The sequence below is a fragment of the Benincasa hispida genome, chromosome 9 (assembly GCF_027475165.1).
Source record: "Benincasa hispida cultivar pf3 chromosome 9, pf3_genome.v1.1, whole genome shotgun sequence".
NCBI classification, from domain to species: Eukaryota; Viridiplantae; Streptophyta; class Magnoliopsida; order Cucurbitales; family Cucurbitaceae; genus Benincasa; species Benincasa hispida.
In genome coordinates this window covers 66,324,354-66,346,630 of record NC_143486.1, presented here as the reverse complement: position 1 = coordinate 66,346,630, position 22,277 = coordinate 66,324,354, and the positions used below count along the sequence as shown (strand labels likewise).

Here is a 22,277-nt window from a genome sequence, read left to right as displayed (position 1 = left end):
ATAATATTAATTAAATTATTATCTACAAATATTTGTAAAATGAGCAATTAATAATTAAAACATCTTGATTCCATAATTTGATGTATCAATTTGATAAAGTTATATAAATATGATGTATTAATTAATAAAATAATTAAAATCAGTTTAAAAAATAAATATAACATTTTGTGATTAATAATAATGAATTATAATTAATCAATGATAAAATAATTATAATTATTAAAAAATAATCTTATAAAATATGGATCATAATGAGAATTAATTAACTATGCATATAATTTATTAATGAATTAATAGTAATAATGCTTCAATTCTTTACCGTTTATTATATAATTAATTAATTAACTTATGAATCTTGAGGAGTTAAATTCAAATATTAGAAGAAGGGGCGGGCGGCGATTTAATGGTGAGGAAGTCGTGTACCGGGTACACGATTTCCTCAGTCAACCCTGCATGACTGTCACGATAGACTGCGCGTGCCAGATGGACAGGGACTCGTGCACCCAATACACGATTTAGAGCTAATCGTGTACCCGGTACACGATTAAGGTGTAATTGTATACCCGATATACGATTTAAAAATCTACTTTTGGGAATACTTTCCCTCCAATCCTATTTTTGTTATTATTTATTAAAAAAATATTATTTTAAAAAAATCTATATTAATTAATTCAATAATATAAAATAAAAGAATAAATTCATATATTAAAAAGGGAGAAAGTGGACATCCAGACACACTTTTAGATGGTATCATACTTGGAAATAAGGAGTTTATTCTCATGCCTAAAGCTTTAAAACTTACACCAAACAAGAGAACGTGTATTCCTTACTCATTTTCATCCTTATTTCTATCGCAATTTCTTTAATCCAGACGTCCCCAAAGATTCATGCTCTAAATCTTGATAATCCTCATATGAGGAACTAGTTCCTCAAAACACATCAAACCATCACTACCAAGTAACTTAGTTCTTGGAAAGCACCCAACTCCTCAATCTTTACTTAGTTGCATGTTCATGTTAGAGGGTTTGAGGGTTTGATTTTTAGCTTTCTCATAATTTGAAGTTTTAATTTTTAGACCAATGCTTAGCGGCAACCACTTTCTTTTACACCAAAAATAATTATTTTTTAAAAAATAATAGTCACTTGGTAGTTTTTTATTGGACAACTATTGGATTGCACTAAGATAAGTGCCGGCAATACCTACATTTTTTTTAATCTAATTTTTATATTTCAAAGTTCAGGGGTTCAATAGACGCAAATGTTACAACCATGATTGTTTAGTGTAGTTTTTGTCATTGGTCGGATTTATAAACATAGAAAAAGTAGGTCATATATTTAATGGTATTAGATGCTATGTTAAGTGGCCTACCTGAATTATCTATCTATGTCCTCAATGTAATAAATAGTGTCGGTCGAAGCTAAAAAAGTATCTTTTATTAGTTTTCAAATAACAATTACATCATTAAAAGAACTAGAATGCTTCAAAAAAAAAAAATCTAGAAAATATCCAAAAAAAAAAAAAAAAAAATCTAGAAAAAAACCCACAATATAATCAATGAATTATAAACATAAAAACCAATAATAATAATAATAATAATAAATCACATACCATAATCCAACTATAAATTTAAAAGAGTACTCAAGCTCGAAAATAAAATGTTCAAAAGTCAAACACAAGTTATAGACATTTAATATGATAAAGAAAATTGAACATAATTCAATGTTAAAAAATCTTCATCCTCAATCCCCCAATGTTCCATAGACTTTTGTGGTAACTCAATCTATTAATTTCTTCAATTAATACCTTTAATGGCAAGAAGACATAGTTTCTTTGTAGCTTTGATCTTGCTTTTGTTGAATTTGTGTGTGGTAAGAGATAGATGATGATGGATTTTGACCTTCTAAAGAACCCCCATCAACACCCATTGTTCTTCATTGTAGAAGGGAAGAATCATGAAGTGGTTTTCTGCAGTAGATGTCGTTAACTGTTGTGTCCACCGGCGTTCAGCTGCTCCGACTCCGGCTGCAACTTCCATATCCATCAATCTTGTATCGACCTTCCTCTTCAAATCCACAACCGCTTCCACCCCCAAAATCCTCTCTCTTGGACCACTAACAACTACTTATGTATTCCCTATTGGCAAATGCCGTCAGGTGAAGTTTATCGGTGTCATCGATGCGATTTTCAAATTGACATCAAATGCGCCATCGCCAACACAAAAGCCAGTGGTCTACGGTGGACGACCGGTAACGAGTTTCGACATTTCAGCCATCCTCATAACCCTTCAACTAGAGCAAAGCAGAGGAACCAATGAAATTGTTTGTGTTGTCTGTGGAATGCTTATAAAATCAGATTCTTCTTATCATTCTATTCTTGTTGTGATTCCCATTTTCATCAACAATGTGCTGAGCTACCACGCGAGATGTTAAACACTGAATTTCATGAGCACCCATTATTTCTTCTTCCTTATAGCTCTCCCCAAACCATATGTAATAGTTGCAAAAATGACCGTGGAGAGTTTCTCTATAACTGTTCCTTGTGTGAATTCAACCTTCATATCGCTTGCTTACAATCCTTCAAACACAAATACACATTCGCCAAATATAGGAATAGGACACAGTTTGTTTGTCGAGCATGTGGTGAGCAAGGCTATGGATTCTCTTGGTATTGCATCATTTGTCATCCTTCGATTCATAAAGAATGTGCTGAATTGCCGTTAACTTTGAGGATATAAGGACCAAATATGCTGCATATGGTTGCTACAACTACAAGTACAAGTACAAATGCGACTACTTTGTCCATTTGGGTTGTGGTCGAAACCAACGCCTCGACTTTAACTTGTCAATGAATGCTCTTGATTCTGCCAATGATGAAGACATCAAGATTGAGATTTCCGGCTCTAAGATTCAACATTTCATTCATCACCATAGCTTGAATTTATTTTCCTTTGAGGAGGAGTTTAGACCGGACAAAGTTTGTGATGGCTGTATGAAGCGCCTTTCAGGTCCATCTTACGGCTGTGAGGAGTGCGATTTCTTTGTCCACAAAGAATTTCTTGAATTGCCTAGAAAGAAAAGGAACTTCCTTCATCAATATAGGCTTAATCTCATATCAATCTCGAATTTCGTCTTCCAATGCAAAACATGTCTCAATTATTTCAATGGCTTTGCCTACCATTGCAAAACATGTCTCTCCACATTTGACACCCAATGCACCTTAATCAAAATCCTATTTAAACACCCTGCTCACCAACACCCTTTATCTCGACTGCACAAATGAAGACCATATATGTGAGGGTTGTGTGGAGGGGGTGAAGCATAAGATAGCGTTTCGATGTGTCGACTGCAACTTCTATTTGGACGCACCATATGCGACACTGCCACTTAGAGTAAGATACATATTTGACCCACATCCTCTAGACTTGACATTTATAGAGGACGAAAAAGAAGAGTATTGTTGCGATATCTGTGAGGAAGAAAGAGAGCCGGGCCCGTGCTGCCAAAAGTGCAGTTTTGCCGCACATTTGGACTGTGCTGTTGGGATGTTTCCTTACGTGAAGTTAAAGAAGCACGAAGCTCATAAGAACAGGATGAAATTGGGAGTGAAAGATAAGGAAGAGCACTGTGTGGCTTGTGGTAAATCATGTGCCGAGGATTTGGCCTATGAATACATTTCCAATTACAAGTTCAAGGTGCACGCCATTGGCTTTCACCAACCGTTGCTTTTACTCTCGTGGAGTTGGACTCCCCCAACACACAATTCAAAAGTAAAAATACCCATGATGCACAGTTTTTGAAGGTTAAATGTGGAACTTTCAGATGTATTCAAGTTATACTTAAATTATATTTATAAAATTTTGAAGTCCAATATAAAAAATTTATTAGTTTAATGATTATAAATATAAAGGAACAAAAATGAAGTGTCACAATAGATCATATGATATTTGTTAAGTAAAATAATAGATCATAAGATGAGGTGGGTGAATATAAATAATATAAAGTCATGACGACATTATTCTTAAACTCTCATGTCTATTTCCAGACAAGATATACGGTTGAAAAAACTATTATAAGTCAATAAATCCTCTATTTTGCTATTATAGTATCTTGTATTTTGTCTTATCATATTGAGGAAACAAATATATGAAGATGAAATATGCTATATTCGATGGATTGGATAATTTTGTTTTAAATGCATAATTTTTATTCGGTAGATTGGGATTCTGTGAAATGAAAAATTGGGAACGGTCCCTTTCTGCTGCGAACCTTCACCGATTCCTTTAATTGGTATCAGAGTCAAGTTTTGATCCCAATTTTTCTTATTTTCCAGAATTAATTCTACAAAATTGGTGGGTAGCATTCTGTATATGTTCATGTGATGAATGTTTTGGTGAATGTTTGCAATTTTTTAATTTTTTTAGATTGGCTATTTAGATTTATCGCTTTCAATTTACAAAATTGGTTTGTAAGGGCTCTTGTTTTGGGCATATTGTTCATGATCGAGTTTGTATTTTAAAGTTTTGAGTCGTTCGTGCTGTTTCCGTTGAGCTTCTGAAGAAAATGAGGCCCAAATCGGAGGAAAAATGAAAGTTTTCATCGCTGTACAGTTTTTGGGCGATCACTCAGCATTTACTGGGTGATCGTTGGGTGCTTGCTAGGCGATGTGACTAGGTTCTAGACGATGGTGGTGGACGACCGTTGCTATGCGATAGCAGTAGGCGATCATGGCTATGCGATAGTAATGGGCGATCGTTGCTATGCGATAGCAGTTGGTGATCGTTGTTAGGCGATGGCACTGTCATTGAAACTGGACGATCATTGCTATGCGATAGCAGCGAGCGATCATTGTTGGGCAATTGTTGCTAGGAGAGATGGAAGATCGGATTGTTGGTCGATTGGTTCACTTGCGGTTCAGTTCGATTCAAGCGGTTCAAGGCCAAGTTCATTTGTTTCGAACCGGTTGACTCTTTGATTTGTAATAGTTAGTTTTTTTATGACCTAAATTAACATAAGTGTTATATTAATTTAATTAATTTTTTAGGTGTCCAATCTCGGTCTAATAATTGTTTTTAATTATGCATTTGATTTATGATTGATGTTTATTATTATATGTCATAATGTATGCCATATAGTAAAAATCTCACTATAGATTATGCATTTTATTCATGCATTATTTATATTATAAATGTTATAATATATAGTTACATGATTTTATTTTATAGCATGCTCATGCATCATATAATATAAGACATACTATATGCTTGCACTAATAACATAGCAATGTATCATTTATATTATAAGAGTTATAATATATAGTTTGGATGTATGGATGCAATGTATGTTATTAATTATTTCATTACTTGAATATATAAGTGTTATGTATGTTTAGTTATGAAATGGAAATTGCATGAGGCATGACACTACTTTAGATAATTTTATAAATGTTATAATTTTATTAAGTATGTAATTTGATGCAATATATGATTTTAATTGATTTTATTTATTTTGTAATAGTTGTCATTAAATGAAATTAGAAATTAAAATCAATAATTCAGAATTGCATGCAAACTTAGGTAAAATCATTTTTAAAATAATTTTATAATATGATTCAAATATACCTAAGAACACAAATTTCTAATGATATTAGAAACTAGTTTAATCTTTTTAATTAGTTTAATGGGATTAAATTGATTTTAATAAAAGATTAAATTTGTAATAAACGTAATTATAAGGGATCTTGTGTCTAAGGCTAGTTCTGTCTAGACTGGGATATTTAAGCTGACGAAAATGAAACACCCCTACCTGGAAACTGACTTGCAAAGGTGAATTAGATAGATTTGCTACAAGCATGCAATTGTTGATTAAAGTTTGTTAAAGTGTTTAACGATCATTAATCAAAATTGTTTAACTATCCAAAGTAAGTATTACTTTTGGGCACACTTGAACAACCACTTAGTAAAAATAATTAGCTATATTTTTCTCAGTTAAATAAACGCTAGTTTTTTTTTTTTAAAAAAAAAGACTCAGTGGGAGAAAAAAGATGTATATCATATGTCAATTTTCACTCACTTTTCTCCCTTAATGTTCACACCGTGATACTCATGTTTGGCCTTGAGGCACCCTGGATCGCCCCCCTTCAGATGGTGTTTGCATGGGTCAATAGCAAGGTGAGTGAAGAGAGTATTTATAGTAAATGGGAGACGGATGTGTGTCAACATATCTTTGGTCTCCTTCATTGATTTGCACCGTGAGATCTTCTTGCACGGCCTCGAGGCGCCCTAGGAGCGTCTCTCTTTTGCTGGTTTGTACATTAGGTCAATATCAAGACAAACTCCAGAAATAGATAGGAACGTTTTAGTTTTTGCCCCAATCGGTTTTTCCCTTCGGTTGGCTCATTGGGGCAGAACCCTAGGATCTAAAATGAAGGGTAACACTTATGAGAAATTGTTAAACTAGTTAATGATTTCTTGATCAAATCAACGATGACTGATTGTTATAGGAATAAGAGTTATTTTGATATAATAATTGGTTGAGAGTGTCTTAATTCAGTGAAAGGACAATTGACTGCCCTTTGGTGGCTTTTGTCCTAAATCACTGAAGCATCATTACAAAAATTAGATGTTAAATGGGGTTTATGTAGTTTTTGCTAAAATTGATTGGATGTTTTAAAGTTATGCTAAAATTTAATGTAGATCAATTTGTTTCTTTTTAGCAAAAAATGTCAAACTATAATTTTCCATTATTTGCCTCTACTAATTTGACTGGTTTTAATTATACAACTTGAAAAAATTCAGTTCAAACATTTATTGTGGTTAACGACCTTAACATCACCTTGATTGAGGATTGTCCTCAAGTCCTAACTTTTGATGCAAAACGAAATGTTCTTGATGCATATGAAATGTGGACGAAGGCTAATGAAAATGCCCGACTTTACATCTTGGCAAGCATACTTGATGCTTTAGCCAAAAGGTTTGAGAGCATAGTCACTGCACCTCAAATCATGGTATGAGATATTTTTGTTTAATCATTTAGTAGCATTAACCCACAAAACCAATAAACATGTATGTAAAGACATACAGGTGGATCATGTTTAAGTGATAACCTAAATGGTCTGTAGTAGATTGATAAAGTTGGATACCTTATCCTAGTGAAACTACAAACACAGTCCGCTTTGTAGATGTTACAATTGTTGTAAAGTGCTACAAATGGTCTGATTGTGATCATTCAAGTGGAGGCATGTGCATGATTGTTCTATACAAAGGGGTTTGTATAAGACCGCACCACGAAATGACTAGTCTCATCATATGACACCATTCATAATAGAGACTTACATTTCACCAGAATGACCATAGGTGACATGACCTAAATCCTGAGCAAGTTGTGAACTCCTGCCTATGAAGGCAGTCATTTGATTGGTAGGGGTGAGAGTGGCCAGATCCCTGACTCAATAAACCTACCATTTTGGGGATTTGTCTGATTTGGGAGTTGGGAACATAGCTACACAAGACGACATTCACTTCTTCTCTAACATCGTGGTAAGTAGATAAACTACTCCCTTAAGGGCTGATTCTGAGGTTTGAACAATGTGGCGCCACACCCTCTCGTGGCTCGAGAGGGGTTTGGTCATAACTGGACTATGACTTATTATTCATTAGAGGGATTGATGGTACATAAGAAATTAGATGTAACTACACGGGCAAAATGGTAATTTTGACCCAGTTGTAACGAATAATTATTAAAATCAAATTTATTTTAATCTTAGTCTAAAATTTTAAAATTAAAGGGAGAGAGTTATAACTCATTCCCGTTAGTTATCTCTCAATAAGTCGTGGTAGAGGAGGTTACATATCATTCATCTTCTTCCCCCGTCTTCTAAAAGCTTTACGATTATTCTCTCTAGATTTAAAAAAGAACACATAGAAGGAAATCTCCCTCTAAAAAAACTATCTCCCTCTTCCCAAAAGAACACAGAGCCCACACCTCCCGTGATTCTCATCCCCTATAGAGAATACAGAGGTTCACCTTTTGGTAGTGTCCTTTTGTTTTTTTGCTATAATTTTAGAAGATCGAGTTTTGAGGAAAGCTTATGATCGAATCGAGGGAATACGTGAAGACTTTGGATTCTTCAAGGGTAAGTTGCTTTTCTTCCTTAATTTCCTCTGTTTAAGCATGTTATAATTTTTGTGTTGATGCATAATTTCTATATTCTGTAATTTTAATTTTGTGAAAACAAAATTGGGATGATCCATTTCTGCTTACAGACCTCATGTATTCTTCAGTTTGATCCTCATCAGTACAAATGATCAGATTTTTTTTTTCTTAGGATAAAAAAAAAGAACATTCTAGCAATTTGACTTTAAGTCATGGAAAGACTCAAAGCGTATAGTAAAATACTCCAGAGGAGTTGTACAAATGGAGTAGGTCGTTTGTGCATAACCGTTTGTTGTCAATTTTTGTATCTCTCTCCAATTTAAGATTGCAGTTAATTTATTACTATATTTTATTGCTTGAAATTAATTTCTCGTATTTATTTTGATTGATATGTCTTACATTTAATAAAACTTGTTATTAGAACCAATTAAGGTGCTTTGGGGTTATTTTTAAATATAGAAAAATTAATTAAAATATTTACAAAATATAGCATTTTAGACATATCAATGATAGACACTGATAGACTTCTATCAGTGTCTATCAGTGGTATTGATAGACATTTAGATACTGATAGAAGTCTATCGGTGTCTATCTGTAGGATTCTATCAGTAACAGCGGAAGCACAAGGATCATCTAAGCACTCTAATTTACTAATTTTGGCAAAATATAAAGCATGCTCTTGCAGAAAACAAGTGAGTTTAGAGACATACCTCTTGTAGAACTTCTTCAAAGCTCGATCTCCACCTGCAATCTTCTCCAAAGCTTATTGCAGACCACCTCAAGATCTTCCCCACTATTCTCTTGGTGCTCTAGATTGAGTTGTGGGGCTCAAAACAAGCTTGAGTCAAGGGATGAAGGAGAAATGCTCACTACAGCAATCTTGGTGAAGAACTCTTCCTTCAACCTGATCCACTCTTATGTCTCCACATAAAGTTCAAGTACTCATACAATAGTCATGGGTCTTAATATATTGGATTTAGACTTTCATACAATTTATGAAATCAATAATAAGTATATTGATATTAGAAAATGTTTATCATTTTACAAACTGCGAGTTTAAGGACATAAAACCCAACAACACTCCCACTTGGAATAAAACTCTAGTGGATCAACATATACAAATATATACAATGTTGAGTTTACACACAGAGAAATAAAATGTACAAATACAATAAACTAGGGCATTACAATACCCATAAATTCTCTCACTTGTCCTAATGATACAAAACTCGTAGACCTAGTCCTTAGGTGACCCTCAAACACTTTAGCCAAAAGGGCCTTCGTAAATGGATCGGCTAAGTTGTCTTGGGAAGCAATCTGGGTGACAACTACGTCTCCTCTGTGTACAATCTCCCTGATGAGATGGTACTTCCGCTCGATATGCTTTCCCCTTTTATGGCTTCGTGGTTCCTTTGAATTTGCAACTACTCCACTGTTGTCACAATAGAGAGTGATAGACAGATGCATATTAGGAACTACTTCCAGATCTTTCAGGAACTTTCCGAGTCATACTGCTTCTTTTGCTGCTTCACTTGCAACTACATACTTAGCTTTCATTGTAGAGTTAGCAATATAACTTTGCTTGATGCTTCTCCATACAACTGCTCCTCTGTTTAGAGTGAATACTGACCTCGAAGTTGATTTCCTCGAATCAATATTCGTCTAAAAGTCAGAATCAGTGTATCCAGTAAGGATTAGATCCTTAACACCATACACGAGCATATAATCTCTGTTGACAAGTATCTCCGAAGATACTTGAGAATGTTTTTAACAACATTCTAATGATCATGACAAGGATTGGACTGAAATCTGCTGACAATTCCTACGGCATAGCCTATATCGGGATGAGTACACAACATTGCATACATTAAACTCCAAACTGCAGATGCATATGGAATTCAATTCATCTCTTCAACCTCTTAAGGTGTCTTAGGACTCTGTTCCTTAGACAGGTGAATTCCATGCCTGAAAGGTAAAAATCCTTTCTCGGAATTTTGCATTTTATACTTAGACAACATATTGTCTATATAAGATGCTTGAGATAGTGCTAATGTACTTTTCTTATGATTTCGAACTATTTGGATTCCAAGAACATACTGTGCTTCTCCCAAATATTTCATTTGGAATTGCAAAGCCAGACATCTTTTAACGTCAGCTAGATATTCTACCTCATTCCCAATGAGTCGAATATCATCAACATACAACACCAGAAAAGCGACAGTTTTGTCGACGATTTTCTTGTATACACAGGGTTCGTCAACATTTTATTCAAAGCCATAAGATTTGATCGCAACATCAAATCTCATATTCTAGGATCTAGAAGCTTGTTTTAATCCATAAAGGGATTAATTAAGCTTGTAAACCTTTTGCTCTTAACCCTGCTGTATAAACCCTTTGGTTGAGACATATAGATACTCTTTTCAAGATAGCCATTCAGAAAATTTTTCTTGATCCATTTGCCATATTTCATAATCATAAATTGTGGCTATGAACAAGAGTATTCTAATAGACTTTATCATGGCAACTGGAGAGAAGGTTTCTTCAAAATCTACCCCCTCTCTTTGGGTAAACCCTTTTACCACAAGTCTAGCTTTGTAGGTCTGTACCTTACCAACTTGGTCTCGTTTCCTTTTGTAGATTCATTTGCAACTGATGGGTAAAACCCTTTAGGTAGATCTACAAGATCCCAGACAGAATTGAAATACATAGATTCCATTTCAAGGTCCATGGCTTTAATCCATTGGTCTTTGTCCACATCATTCATTGCTTGGTTAAAAGATAATGGATCCTCTAAACCGTCATCTGGTATGATGACTTGAGTTTTAGTCAAACCCATGCATCAGTCAGGCTGTTCCACAACCCTCCCCCTACGACGAGGCATTCTCAACTTTTGAGAAGGATGTGAAGTCTCAGTTTCATCAATAACTCTTGTTGACAGACCTGGTCTATCAATAACTCTTATTGATATATTTGTCGTTTCTCTAAACATTTATTCTATTACTAGCTTACTACGAGATTGATGATACATTACATAGTCTTCCTCTAGGAAAATTGCATTTGTCAAACAAAAAACCTTATCTTCGTGAGGATCATAAAAGAAACCACCTTTTGTTTCTTTTGGGTAGCCTACAAATAGGCATACTTTTGAACGATGTTCCAACTTTTTAGGATTTTGTACCAGCACATGTGCTAGACAACCCCAAATCCTGAAATGACATAAATTTCTTTTACGTTCTATCTAGAGCTCATAAGGCATTTTAGAAACACTTTTCGAGGGAACTATGTTCAAAATATAAATCGCAGTCTCAAATGTGTGTCCCCAAAAAGAATTTGGTAACTGAGCCTAACTCATCATGGAACGAACCATGTCCAACAAGGTTCTGTTTCTTCTTTCTGCCACACCGTTCTGCTGTTGTGTGCCAGGGGCTGTGAGTTGAGACAGAACTCCATGTTATATCAAATAGTTATGGAATTCCAAGTCCATACACTCACCACCTCGATCCAATCAAAGTGTTTTAATTTTTTACCTAATTGGTTTTCAACCTTGACCTTATACTCTTTGAACTTTTCAAAAGTTTTAGAGTTTTAGTGCATTAGGTAAACATGCCCATACTTGGACTAATCATCTATAAAAATGTTGAAATATTCATACCCTCCTCTCGCTCTAACATTTAGAGGCCCACACAGGTCTGAGTGAATCAGTTCTAGGGGTTCTTTGGCTCTAAGACCTTTTCTAGAAAAATATTTTGTCATTTTACCCTCGAGATAGGACTCACATTGTGGTAATGAACTGTCTTCCAACTTATTTTGATGACCATTCTTAACCAATCTCTCAATCCTATTGAGATTTATGTGACCCAGTCTCAAGTGCCAAAGATAGGAATTTGGAGAAATCTTCCTTTTCTTATGAGTCCCAACAGTTTTAAACATCTCTATGTTCAATACGACTTTGACCTTAGTTGGTTTTAACATGTACAAGTTATTTTCTAATTTTGCAGCGCAAATCTGTTTATTTCCTATATTGATGAACACTTAATCATTTTCGAAAGAAACAGATATTAGATTCCTTTTCATAGAAGGAATATAATATACATTTTTCAAATAAATGTACTTATCTCCTATAAATAATTTTATATCTCCCACTACTTTGGCTGAAACAATCTCCCCGGTCCCTACCTTAAAGATTGTTTCACCTTCTGTCAACTGTCTCCAGGAACTTGTTTCCTGTGAGATAGTACAAACATGATTTGCGGCACCTGAACCAATTATCTAGATTTTAATGTTTTCCACTAAACATGCTTCGATAACAAGTAAATCATATTTATCTTGTTGTTCGAATTCTGCATTCTCATCTACATAATTCATAATTTCAGATGAGTTGGGAGATAGAGGACAATCCTCTGTTAAAACATTTTTGGTGTAATCAACCGCTAGTAATTTGTTGTTGATTTGATTTTACTGTTAATAATATCGGAAGTGGGTATTCTAGAAGAATTCGACATGCTGATAAAATTCAAACAAATTCTAATTAGCAAATTGTAACTAAATCCAAAATCAAGTTTTAGCAAAAAATAATAATGTACCCATAATCATTATTTATTTGCAACGATACTTTAGTGAGTCAGAATATGTGCTATTGTGGGGCAGTCACATACCCCTTCACTAAAGCAAACAATTTTGACCAAACACTATCCCCGGAATAACTCTTATTCCCATTGTCTTCAGAATAAATCTTACTTCTATAGTCGTTTAATTATCATTTTCATTCAAGATCTTTACTATCAAGTTAGTAATTCTTGTAAGTGTGACCCACCATTTTCAGATCTTATAGGATGGTATGAACTTACCTCTGAAATAGAAGACAATATCCACGACGGAACTATAAAACCCTATTCGTTTTACTGAAGCCTGGGTTGTTTCGAATCCTATGTTACAACCCTCCGTAGGGATAGCCGTCACTAAACGACTAGCAAATGGCCGCTTAAAGCTAACTAGCAGGCACAACATAGGAATCTCACGGTTTAGACTAATGGAGGAGATCGTAGGATATACTAACACATATCCTTCACCCACTTACTATGAACTACTTCCTCCATTTACCTTGATATTGACTCATACAAAACACTTTCCGTAGGGAGGTCACTCCCAGGGTGATACGAAGCGTCATATGAATCTCACGGTGTAAACTATGTGGAGACGTGGCAGTTGAAATCTATTTATCGTATAATAGACTTATGTTTGAACAACTTCCTCTTACTCACCGAAATCTAGATTTAAGCTAAAAAATACTTTCCTTAGGGAGGTCACTCCCAAGATGACACAAAGTACCGCTTAAATCTAGATTGTGAACTCTTAGAGACGTGAGAGCTAAAACTAACGTATCGTATATGTTATTAATCTCCCACTCAATAATTCGGCTATAATCCCTAGGTAGGAGGTGTTCCGTAAACCGTTAACTTAAGTACCCCCAGCCTTAGACAGGATTATATACTGATTGAGTTTGTAACCTAGGTTTTATAAGTTTTAACTATTAAAACTGGTGGTCAACCTACGTGAGCATGCAACTGTTGTTTATGGATTTTAAATGTCTAACCCAATTTTATAACAACTTATAAAACTTTAGACATGCTAAACATCCATAACATACATAAAGGCATTCAATATTTAATATAACACTAATATTAAATACAAGAAACCCTAACATGCGTACTATATATTATAATAGATTATAACATACTTTCAATGCATGTAACATGCTTCTTATGGTGAGATTTTAAATTAAATGGCATACTATATGCACATCCAAGATTTATTTAATTATAACATACATCAAATGCATAAATAATTAAAAACAGACTGATATGGTTTTATTTTGGTAAAAACAAGCAAACAGAAGCTTAACTATTACAAACAGTTTCAAAACCGTCTTTGAACCACTCGAACTGCTCCAAACCGAACCCAAGCATCTTGAACCGGACTGGATGAGTCTAAACCGGACCAACAAAGTCTGAATCGGACCGGCCAAAAACAATTTGAGGATGATCCGAATTCGACCTTGAGAAAATCGGTCGAACCGGCTGCTCTCGATCTAACCTCAAAGCCTTGCTAAGGTCGATCGTGTAGCACTGAAGGCAATCGTCTAGCTCCACCGCCTTGTGTTGTAAAGGGGTACACGATCGCTTAGTGTTTTCCACAACGAAACGATCGCTTCGTTTTACTATAAGAAACTACACGATCGCTTAGTGTCTGCCGAAGGTACATGATCGCTTAGCTCTATCGTATAGAACTACATGATCACTTAACTCCGTCACTTAGCTATCACTTAGCTTTATTGTATAGAACTACACGATCGCTTAACACCATCGCCTAGCGCTTCATGTCATCGTTTAGTATCCGCCTGTAGCTAAACGACCGCTTAGCTCTATCGTATAGAACATCATCGCGTTGCTTACCTCTTCATCTACACGATTGCTCAAAGCTATCGCGTAACACTTCATCGCATTGCTTAGCGCGCGTAACAGCTACACAATTATGTAGTGGCATCGTATAGCAAATTCAACGCGTTTAGTTCCCAGACCAAAGCTAAATAATCGCTTAGTTCTATCAGCTAACAAATTGAACGCATCGTTTAGCTCCCGCAGGTACACGATCGTCTAGTGTTCAACATCACAACGACCAACGTCCATTGCTATACGATCGTCTAGGCTTTCTTCACATCGTGTAATGCCTGGAACTTGATGATCGCTTAGCAACTGAACCTCAATAACGATTTTGAGCAGAAGCTGAAAACTGGAACAGAGGCTCGAACTCCTTCACTTGTTTCTTCAATTACATCTTAATTTGAACTCTAATGACTCAAAATAAATTAAGACTCTTACTAACACATAAAATCTCATCAAACAAGAGCCAATTACAAATTTAAATGAGAAATTAAAGAGAATTAAAATGCAAAAACTTAGAAAACCATATCAGTGCATCAGTTTCATATTTCTCATATAAAACACCCACCAAACCAAAAACTGAATTGAATGCTTATATGATGCTCTCATACCAATTGTAGGATTGTATCAGTAACAGCGGAAGCAAGAGGATCATCTAAGTACTCTAATTCACTAATTTTGGCAAAATATAAAGCATGCTCTTGTAGAAAACAAGTGAGTTTCAAGACATACCTTTTGTAGAACTTCTTCAAAGCTCGATCTCCACCTGCAATCTTCTCCAAGATCTTCCCCACTATTCTCTTGGTGCTCTAGATTGAGTTGTGGGACTCAAAACAAGCTTGAATCAAGGGATGAAGGAGAAATGCTCACTGCAGCAATCTTGGTGAAGAACTCTTTCTTCAACCCAAATTTTCTCTAAAATTTTCTCTTGATTAGATGCCCGAATTTCACTCCAAACTCTTCATTATATTTCAAATCAACATGAAGGAAACTGAGCATTAGAATTTCCATGAGCAACGGAAAGATCATTCCAAATTACAATCATGTATGAACAATACAATTAAAATTATAAACACATACATACGGTTATGCATTCATTAGAGAACTTGTAGCCTGATAATACAAATAACAAGGAGAAATCTATACACATTTGTAGACTCATCTCCACTCTTCTGGATCACGGACACTTGAACACAATACCTTGAATGTTCATCCAATACGACCACTACACAGAACGAACACCGAGCACTCGAACATAGTGATCACCTCGGTTACGAACACCCCAAGAGCACGAACAACCTCCACAAAACCTCGACGGTGTCGAGTTGAGTATGACACCACCAAGAAGGCTACCTTGGTATTCTCAGTGTGAGAATCCAAAGGGAGGGCTCTATGTGGACTTCGTTTGAGGCAGAAGACGGAGGAAACAACAATCGTGTAAACGATTGAGCAAGTGGGAGAAGGTTGAACCTATCATATAGGTCGATGCCTAATCGTTTAGTGAAAGCTAAGCGATCGTTTATCTCATCATTTAGCTGCATGTCTGTTGCCTACAAACACTACACATCGTTTACCTTGGTCTAAGTTGTCGCTTAGTAAATCCCATTTACTTGACAACTTCCATTCCATAAGATTATTTTCCTGAGAGGGCATCTAAATTTCACAAAATCTTTTCCTTTTCAAAAACTTACTAAAATTAGGAAACAATTTTTCTTTTATCTCACGATTACCATGAAACCACCAATAACCTCCCACTCAGTTGGTTATTAGAGGAAAATATTTAATTATCCAATAATTAATATTATTATAAATATAAAAGATAACCAACTTATCATACTATATTTATAACCTATAGTTTTAATATTTCATCTCATGAAACATACAAACCATATTTCTTTTTCTATTCCATAGTACTTAATGTAAATCTCATTTACATTAATCCTCCACTAGATGTATCTCATACATCATACCGATCATATCATATATGATCAAATTACCTCTTGTCAATTTGAACATTTCAAATCAACAAAAAGAACTGATCCTCAACTGAATCCATTGAACTACCAAGGGGACCTTATGAACCTATAGCTCGAAGCTCCAAGGTATGTGAAAACTAACTAAACTCTTTAGTCACGAGATCCACCATCCGTTAACTGCCAGCAACTCCACAAAAGATCAACAGATAAACTTTCCTTACCACAGATATATTATGTTCCAATCAGCAGTGCAACAACCCTTCACAGATCACTCGTATGAACAGCTCGACCATTAACCATTATGCCCTTGTAGTTACATCTAATTTCTTAAGTACCACAGATCTCTCTAATGAACATAAGTCATAGTTCTACTATAATTGAGTCCTCTCTTCCAAAGAAAAGTTGTCCACTATGTTTAAGCCTTAGAATCAGCCCTTAAGGAAGCAATCTCTCTACTTATCCCTGCTTCGGGAAAGGAGTGAATTCCATCTTGTGGATTGAGTTCCCAGCTCCCAGATCAGACAAGTCTCCAAAAAGGTAGGCATGTTGAGTTGGAAATCTAACCATTCTCACCCATAATAATTTCCAAAACACTCAAGATTGAGGTCGTGTCACCTATGGTCGTTTAGGTAAGTCTCTAGTGTCAACAACATTATATACAAAGTCTAGTCATCTCGTGGTCTAGTCTTATATAAACTCTTTGTATAGGACACCCCTCTCGCACGTCTCCACATGAATGGTCGTGATCTACCATCTGTAGTAATTTATGACACTTGAAAACCTCTTCAAAGCGGGCCGTATTCGTAGTGTCACCAGCATCAGGTATTCCACCTTAATCCTTATATTACAGACCTATTTAGGTTATCACTTAAGGCATGATCCACTTGTATATCATATATACATGCTTAAGTTCACATAAGACAACCATGGAGCTTTGTTTATTAGATATGAGTAAATGCCAGAATAAAATAACAATTATTTTATTCATAAAACAATGTGTATCATTACAAACAGTAAGACTCCAGGAGAATTAGGACACCAATCCCAACAATCTCCATTTGTCCTAATGACTCGAGAGAATAATGTACAATACAATAAAAACTTGTACAATATACAATATACAATATGTTGGATTGACACCATCTGGAAGAAATTAGGATCCATAAGCATTCTAATTCATTAATTTGGTTGAAAAGAAACATGCTAAAAACAGAGTATAATGGGTTTTATGAACATACCTTGGGCGAACCAATGAAATCTCCATTTCGAGCTGCAAAAATCCTTTGAATCCTTGTGTAGACCACCACAAGATCTTATCTACTATCCTCTTGGTTCTCTAGATTGAGTTTTTGGACTCAAAATAAGCTAGAATCAAAGGGAATATGAAGAAAACTCACTGAAAAGATCCCATTGAAGAACACCTTCTTCATTCGAATTTTTCAGCAAAAATTCAGTCGATTCCCATGCCTTTCTTCACTCCAATATCTTCAATATATTGCAGACTATCATACAAAGAGATGTGTTGTATGGGATGCAGCTCATGCTTGGAGTAAACCAAAGGAAAAGGTGGGTTCCAAGTAAGCTAGTTGAAGATGAAAAACCCATTTTTTCAAATTTGTGTAATTTTTCCATTTTTCAAAAATCCAAAATTGATTTTAAAATAATATTTTATTTCTAAAATCAACATTTATTAATTTTACAAATTAATTTCAAATTTTAATTTTCTAAAAAAATTAATAAATAATTATTTAAATAATTTAAATAATTATAATTAATTTAATATCTAATATTAAATTAATTTTTACACAAATTCATCTTCATATATTTAAATCACATTTAATTATATTTTCTCCAATTCCGTTTGATTCTAATTTGAATGTTCAAATTAACTTATCACGCTACTCTAGAGCTATCCATTTCTGAGCTAGTAGGGGGACCTCATGGACCTACAGATCATGGGCTCCTACGATCTAAGATTAATCAACTAAACTCATTAGACCGATCTAACCCCTAACTAATGGGTAACTTGATAACTTATAGAAATACAAGTTATTTATACAGTTTTATTTAGATATTGCGGCTAAAAGGAAGAAAAGTTGCGTCGATAGTATGAAAATTGGCTAAGAAATGCGAGAATTATAAATTGTCGTCAATACACCCACTAACACCATTACGATGGTAGAAAAGAATGTTTCAGTTTTGTTTTGCAGGAAATCAAGTCAACGCATGCATTCATGGCTCAAAGATAAAATGAACAACGCATCTCCGTCGCATTACGCCCGTCAATCAAGAATGAAGAGACGATCAACGCAATGACGGCGCATGCGACAATCGATCAAGAGCTTAACTTCAACCATATGCAGTAATAAAAAACAACACCGCATGCGAGCAAACGATCGAAGATGTAAAGAGCAACACAATTGCGGAGGATTCAGACGCGTGTACAGCTGTCAGTTGTGCATTTCTGACGGGATTGATTGTGTAATAAAAGGAATATTCACTCCACCATTTCAGGAACTGCCTTAACAATAAAGTGGGGTCCACACTACAAAGAGTCAAAGCTTCACCTATAAATAGCTTCTGCAGTTCCATCGAAAGATATACTTGATATGGGAGATTGATACTTGAATATTGGAATACATAGAAACGTGTATATACTGATCTAAGAGAGAGACTGGTCTGAAGAGCTAACCCTATGTCCCCAACTATCTATCCAGTCTTACCCTTGAAATGGCAGTCATATTGGGCCGGCGCTGTTGAGCCAACCCTCACCTATGCAAATCTAAGAGCAATCCCAGATAAATAGGAGTTCATAGTTAGCTCAGGATTAAGGTCAAGTTACCTAGGTCATCGCTTTGAAATAGTCAGTCTTAAATAGTAAATAGTGTTATAAAGTAAGAGTGACTCATTTCGTGGTCCGAACTCTTTTGCACAAGGACACCCCCACTCCTCATGTCCAACATGAACGAATTAGGATCACTTCGTTTGTAGCACTTTACAACTCCTTTTAACAACTATAGAGTAGGCCGTATCCAATAGTGTTACCAGAATAAGGTACCCAACCTTATCCATGTACTATAGATCATTTTGACTATTTACTCGAACGTGATCTACCTTTATGTCTCCACATAAAGTTCAAGTACTCATCCAATAGTCAAGGGACTTTTAGGTTTATTGGATTTCTATTCAAGCAATAAATCTATTCAATAACACCTTTATTGAATTTTTAGAATAAGTTCCATTGTTTACATACCACGAGTTTTAGGACATAAAACCCAACAAACTCCCACTTGGACTAAAACTCCAGTGGTAACTTATACATCCGATATATAAGACTGGGTTTCTGAGTTTTATAGAGAAATACATTAAATTAGGTCATCTCATACCCATCTTTTATCATTCAGTATCTCTATACCTGATATTTCTCCCACTTGCTCTAGGTTATCTGGTATTCCTAGTCCTACTAGGTAATTCTCAAACACTTTAACCAAGAGAATTATTGTAAACATTTTAGTATACAATAGGCTTTAGATAAAACTATAAGGGAATTGCATCTTAATCTCAATAATGGCTAGAAAGCACACTTTCCTCCCACTACATTGAGATCCTCTCAACTCTTTGAGCAAAATGCATCTGACCTGTCTCAACAACTCTTTGTTAACAGTCAAATCTAGAAATCTTTAAACTTTCTATACTTTGATCTAGCCATTTAGATATCTGAATATCTACAAGTGGATTTTAACAATTTTATTCTCAACAAAGGTTGCTAGAACAAATATAATTTTTGAAAATGAACATTTCATTTATCACAAAAATATATACAATTTTTTCTTCACAAGTTTTAACAATTAAAACCAAGTAGCAACTTCTCCCACTGATTGAGCTGAGCAAATGGTCCCACGGTTAAGTTTTCCTGGTTACCTTTTCTCTGCTCTCTTCTCGACAAGAAATTGAGGGCAGTGTCTCCTCTAGTGCCCTTCATCGTTGCAATGGAAACATTTCCCTTTGCAACGCTATCCTTGCATTTCAATCCAGTCGGGTTTTTTCTTCCCTTTCCCTTTGCCTTTCTTCACAAGAATACTCTTACTCTTTAAAGAGGAAGCAACTTCAGGCTTGGAGGATATTCCTCACTTCTCGGCAGTAGTAACTTTTACTTCTGGCACCAGACCCTTTTGTTCTCAACATTATCTTGTAAGCCTGTAGCTCATTCAACAGAATAGTCAAATTTTATTCATTAATGCATTCAGAATTGTAGAAAACTCTTCAGACGAGATTCTAGAATAAAACCAACTTGACTTCTCTCGTTCATGACAGTACTGTTTACTTCTGCCATATTAAAGTGGACCATCATGTCTAGGACATGTTCACAAATATTGATCCCCACTTTGATGCAACTATTGTAAATATACTTAATGGCATCCCTTATAGAGATTCCATAATCTCTTTGGCAGTACTCATATCTTCATGCTTCTCTTGTCAACACATCAGATAAGCTGGCGAGGATATAAGCACAGGCTATATCATTAGCCTTGACCCATCTATCATATACATCCAGAACATTTCAGTTTGTGTTAGAGCAAGGAATGGGAGGACAGTCCTCAGTTAAGACAAACTGCAAATTGTCCATCACAAGTATCGTGTTCAAATTTGATTTCCAATTCATATAATTATCCCCAATGAATTTATCTGTTGCCAACACTTATATTAATGAACTTTTCATTCTGAAATTAAATATCCAATCAAGTTTTAGCAATTTTAATAATTTACCCAAGATTATTCTTTTGCAACAATATTACATCAACACATTCTTGACTAAATACTACCTCCAGAATAACTCATATTTCGATAGTCATTTAGGTACCGCTTTTGGTCAGACATTATTAACACTTAATAATTCTATAAGTGTAGACCCGCCATTTTCGGATCTTATAGAACGGATGAGTATTACTCTGAAAATAGAAAACAATACCCAAGACGGAACTATAAAACCCTATTCATTTTACTGAAGCCTGGGTTATTCTGAATCCTATGTTACAACCCTCCGAGGCGATAGCCATCGTTAAACGACTAGCAAAGGGCCACTTAAAGCTAACCAGCAGGCGAAACATAAGAATCTCACGGTTCAGACTAATGGAAGAGACTGCAGGATATGTTGACACATTTCCTTCACCCACTTAATATGAACTACTTCCTCCGTCCACCTTGGTATTGACGCATACATCCGCTCGAAGGGAGGTCACTCCCAGGGTGACACGAAGCATCATATGAATCTCACGGTGTGAACTATATGGAGATGTGGCAGTTGAAATCATACACTTGATCTCTGATCAAACAACTTCCCCTTATTTACCCGAATCTAAATTTAAGCTAAAAAATACTTTACGAAGGGAGGTCACTCCCAGGGTGACACGAAGTACCATTTAAATCAAGACTGTGAACTCTTAAGGACGCGAGAGCTAAGAATAACATACCCCGTATGTTATTAATCTCCCGTTGAAGTTTTCTAATAACTTTATCATATAGAAGTTATTCACTGCCACTGAAGTGTTCTAATGTTTGGATAACCTTGTACTTAGGCTCTTTTCGGCTAAATTAAAGTAACCCTAAGTCTATGTGGTTTATCCATGTATAACTCTTATAAATGGACTTAAACCTACGATGTCTAGGTGATAAATGCTTTTATTACATCATATCGGTCACGAATACTCAT

The 22,277-nt window shown here is 35.2% G+C and overlaps 1 protein-coding gene across 1 annotated transcript; it reads left to right on the top strand.

Annotated features, from left to right (window-relative positions):
• The first annotated feature begins 1,809 nt into the window (after window positions 1–1,809).
• Window positions 1,810–3,797, top strand: LOC120084832 (uncharacterized). The gene is made up of 5 exons (XM_090317184.1): window positions 1,810–1,862; window positions 2,009–2,313; window positions 2,474–2,640; window positions 2,729–3,020; window positions 3,247–3,797. The coding sequence occupies exons 1-5, from the start codon at window positions 1,810–1,812 to the stop codon at window positions 3,795–3,797; spliced, it is 1,368 nt and encodes a 455-aa protein (XP_090173310.1).
• Window positions 3,798–22,277: the final 18,480 nt, after the last annotated feature.

Excerpts from the sequence above, each read along its gene's own strand:
- LOC120084832 (XM_090317184.1), top strand. The coding sequence starts at position 1,810 with ATGGCAAGAAGACATAGTTTCTTTGTAGCTTTGATCTTGCTTTTGTTG. Across the intron at positions 2,641-2,728 it reads GTTTGTTTGTCGAGCATGTG|GATATAAGGACCAAATATGC; the intron begins GTGAGCAAGGCT and ends GTTAACTTTGAG. Across the intron at positions 3,021-3,246 it reads TTCAGGTCCATCTTACGGCT|TCACCAACACCCTTTATCTC; the intron begins GTGAGGAGTGCG and ends TAAACACCCTGC.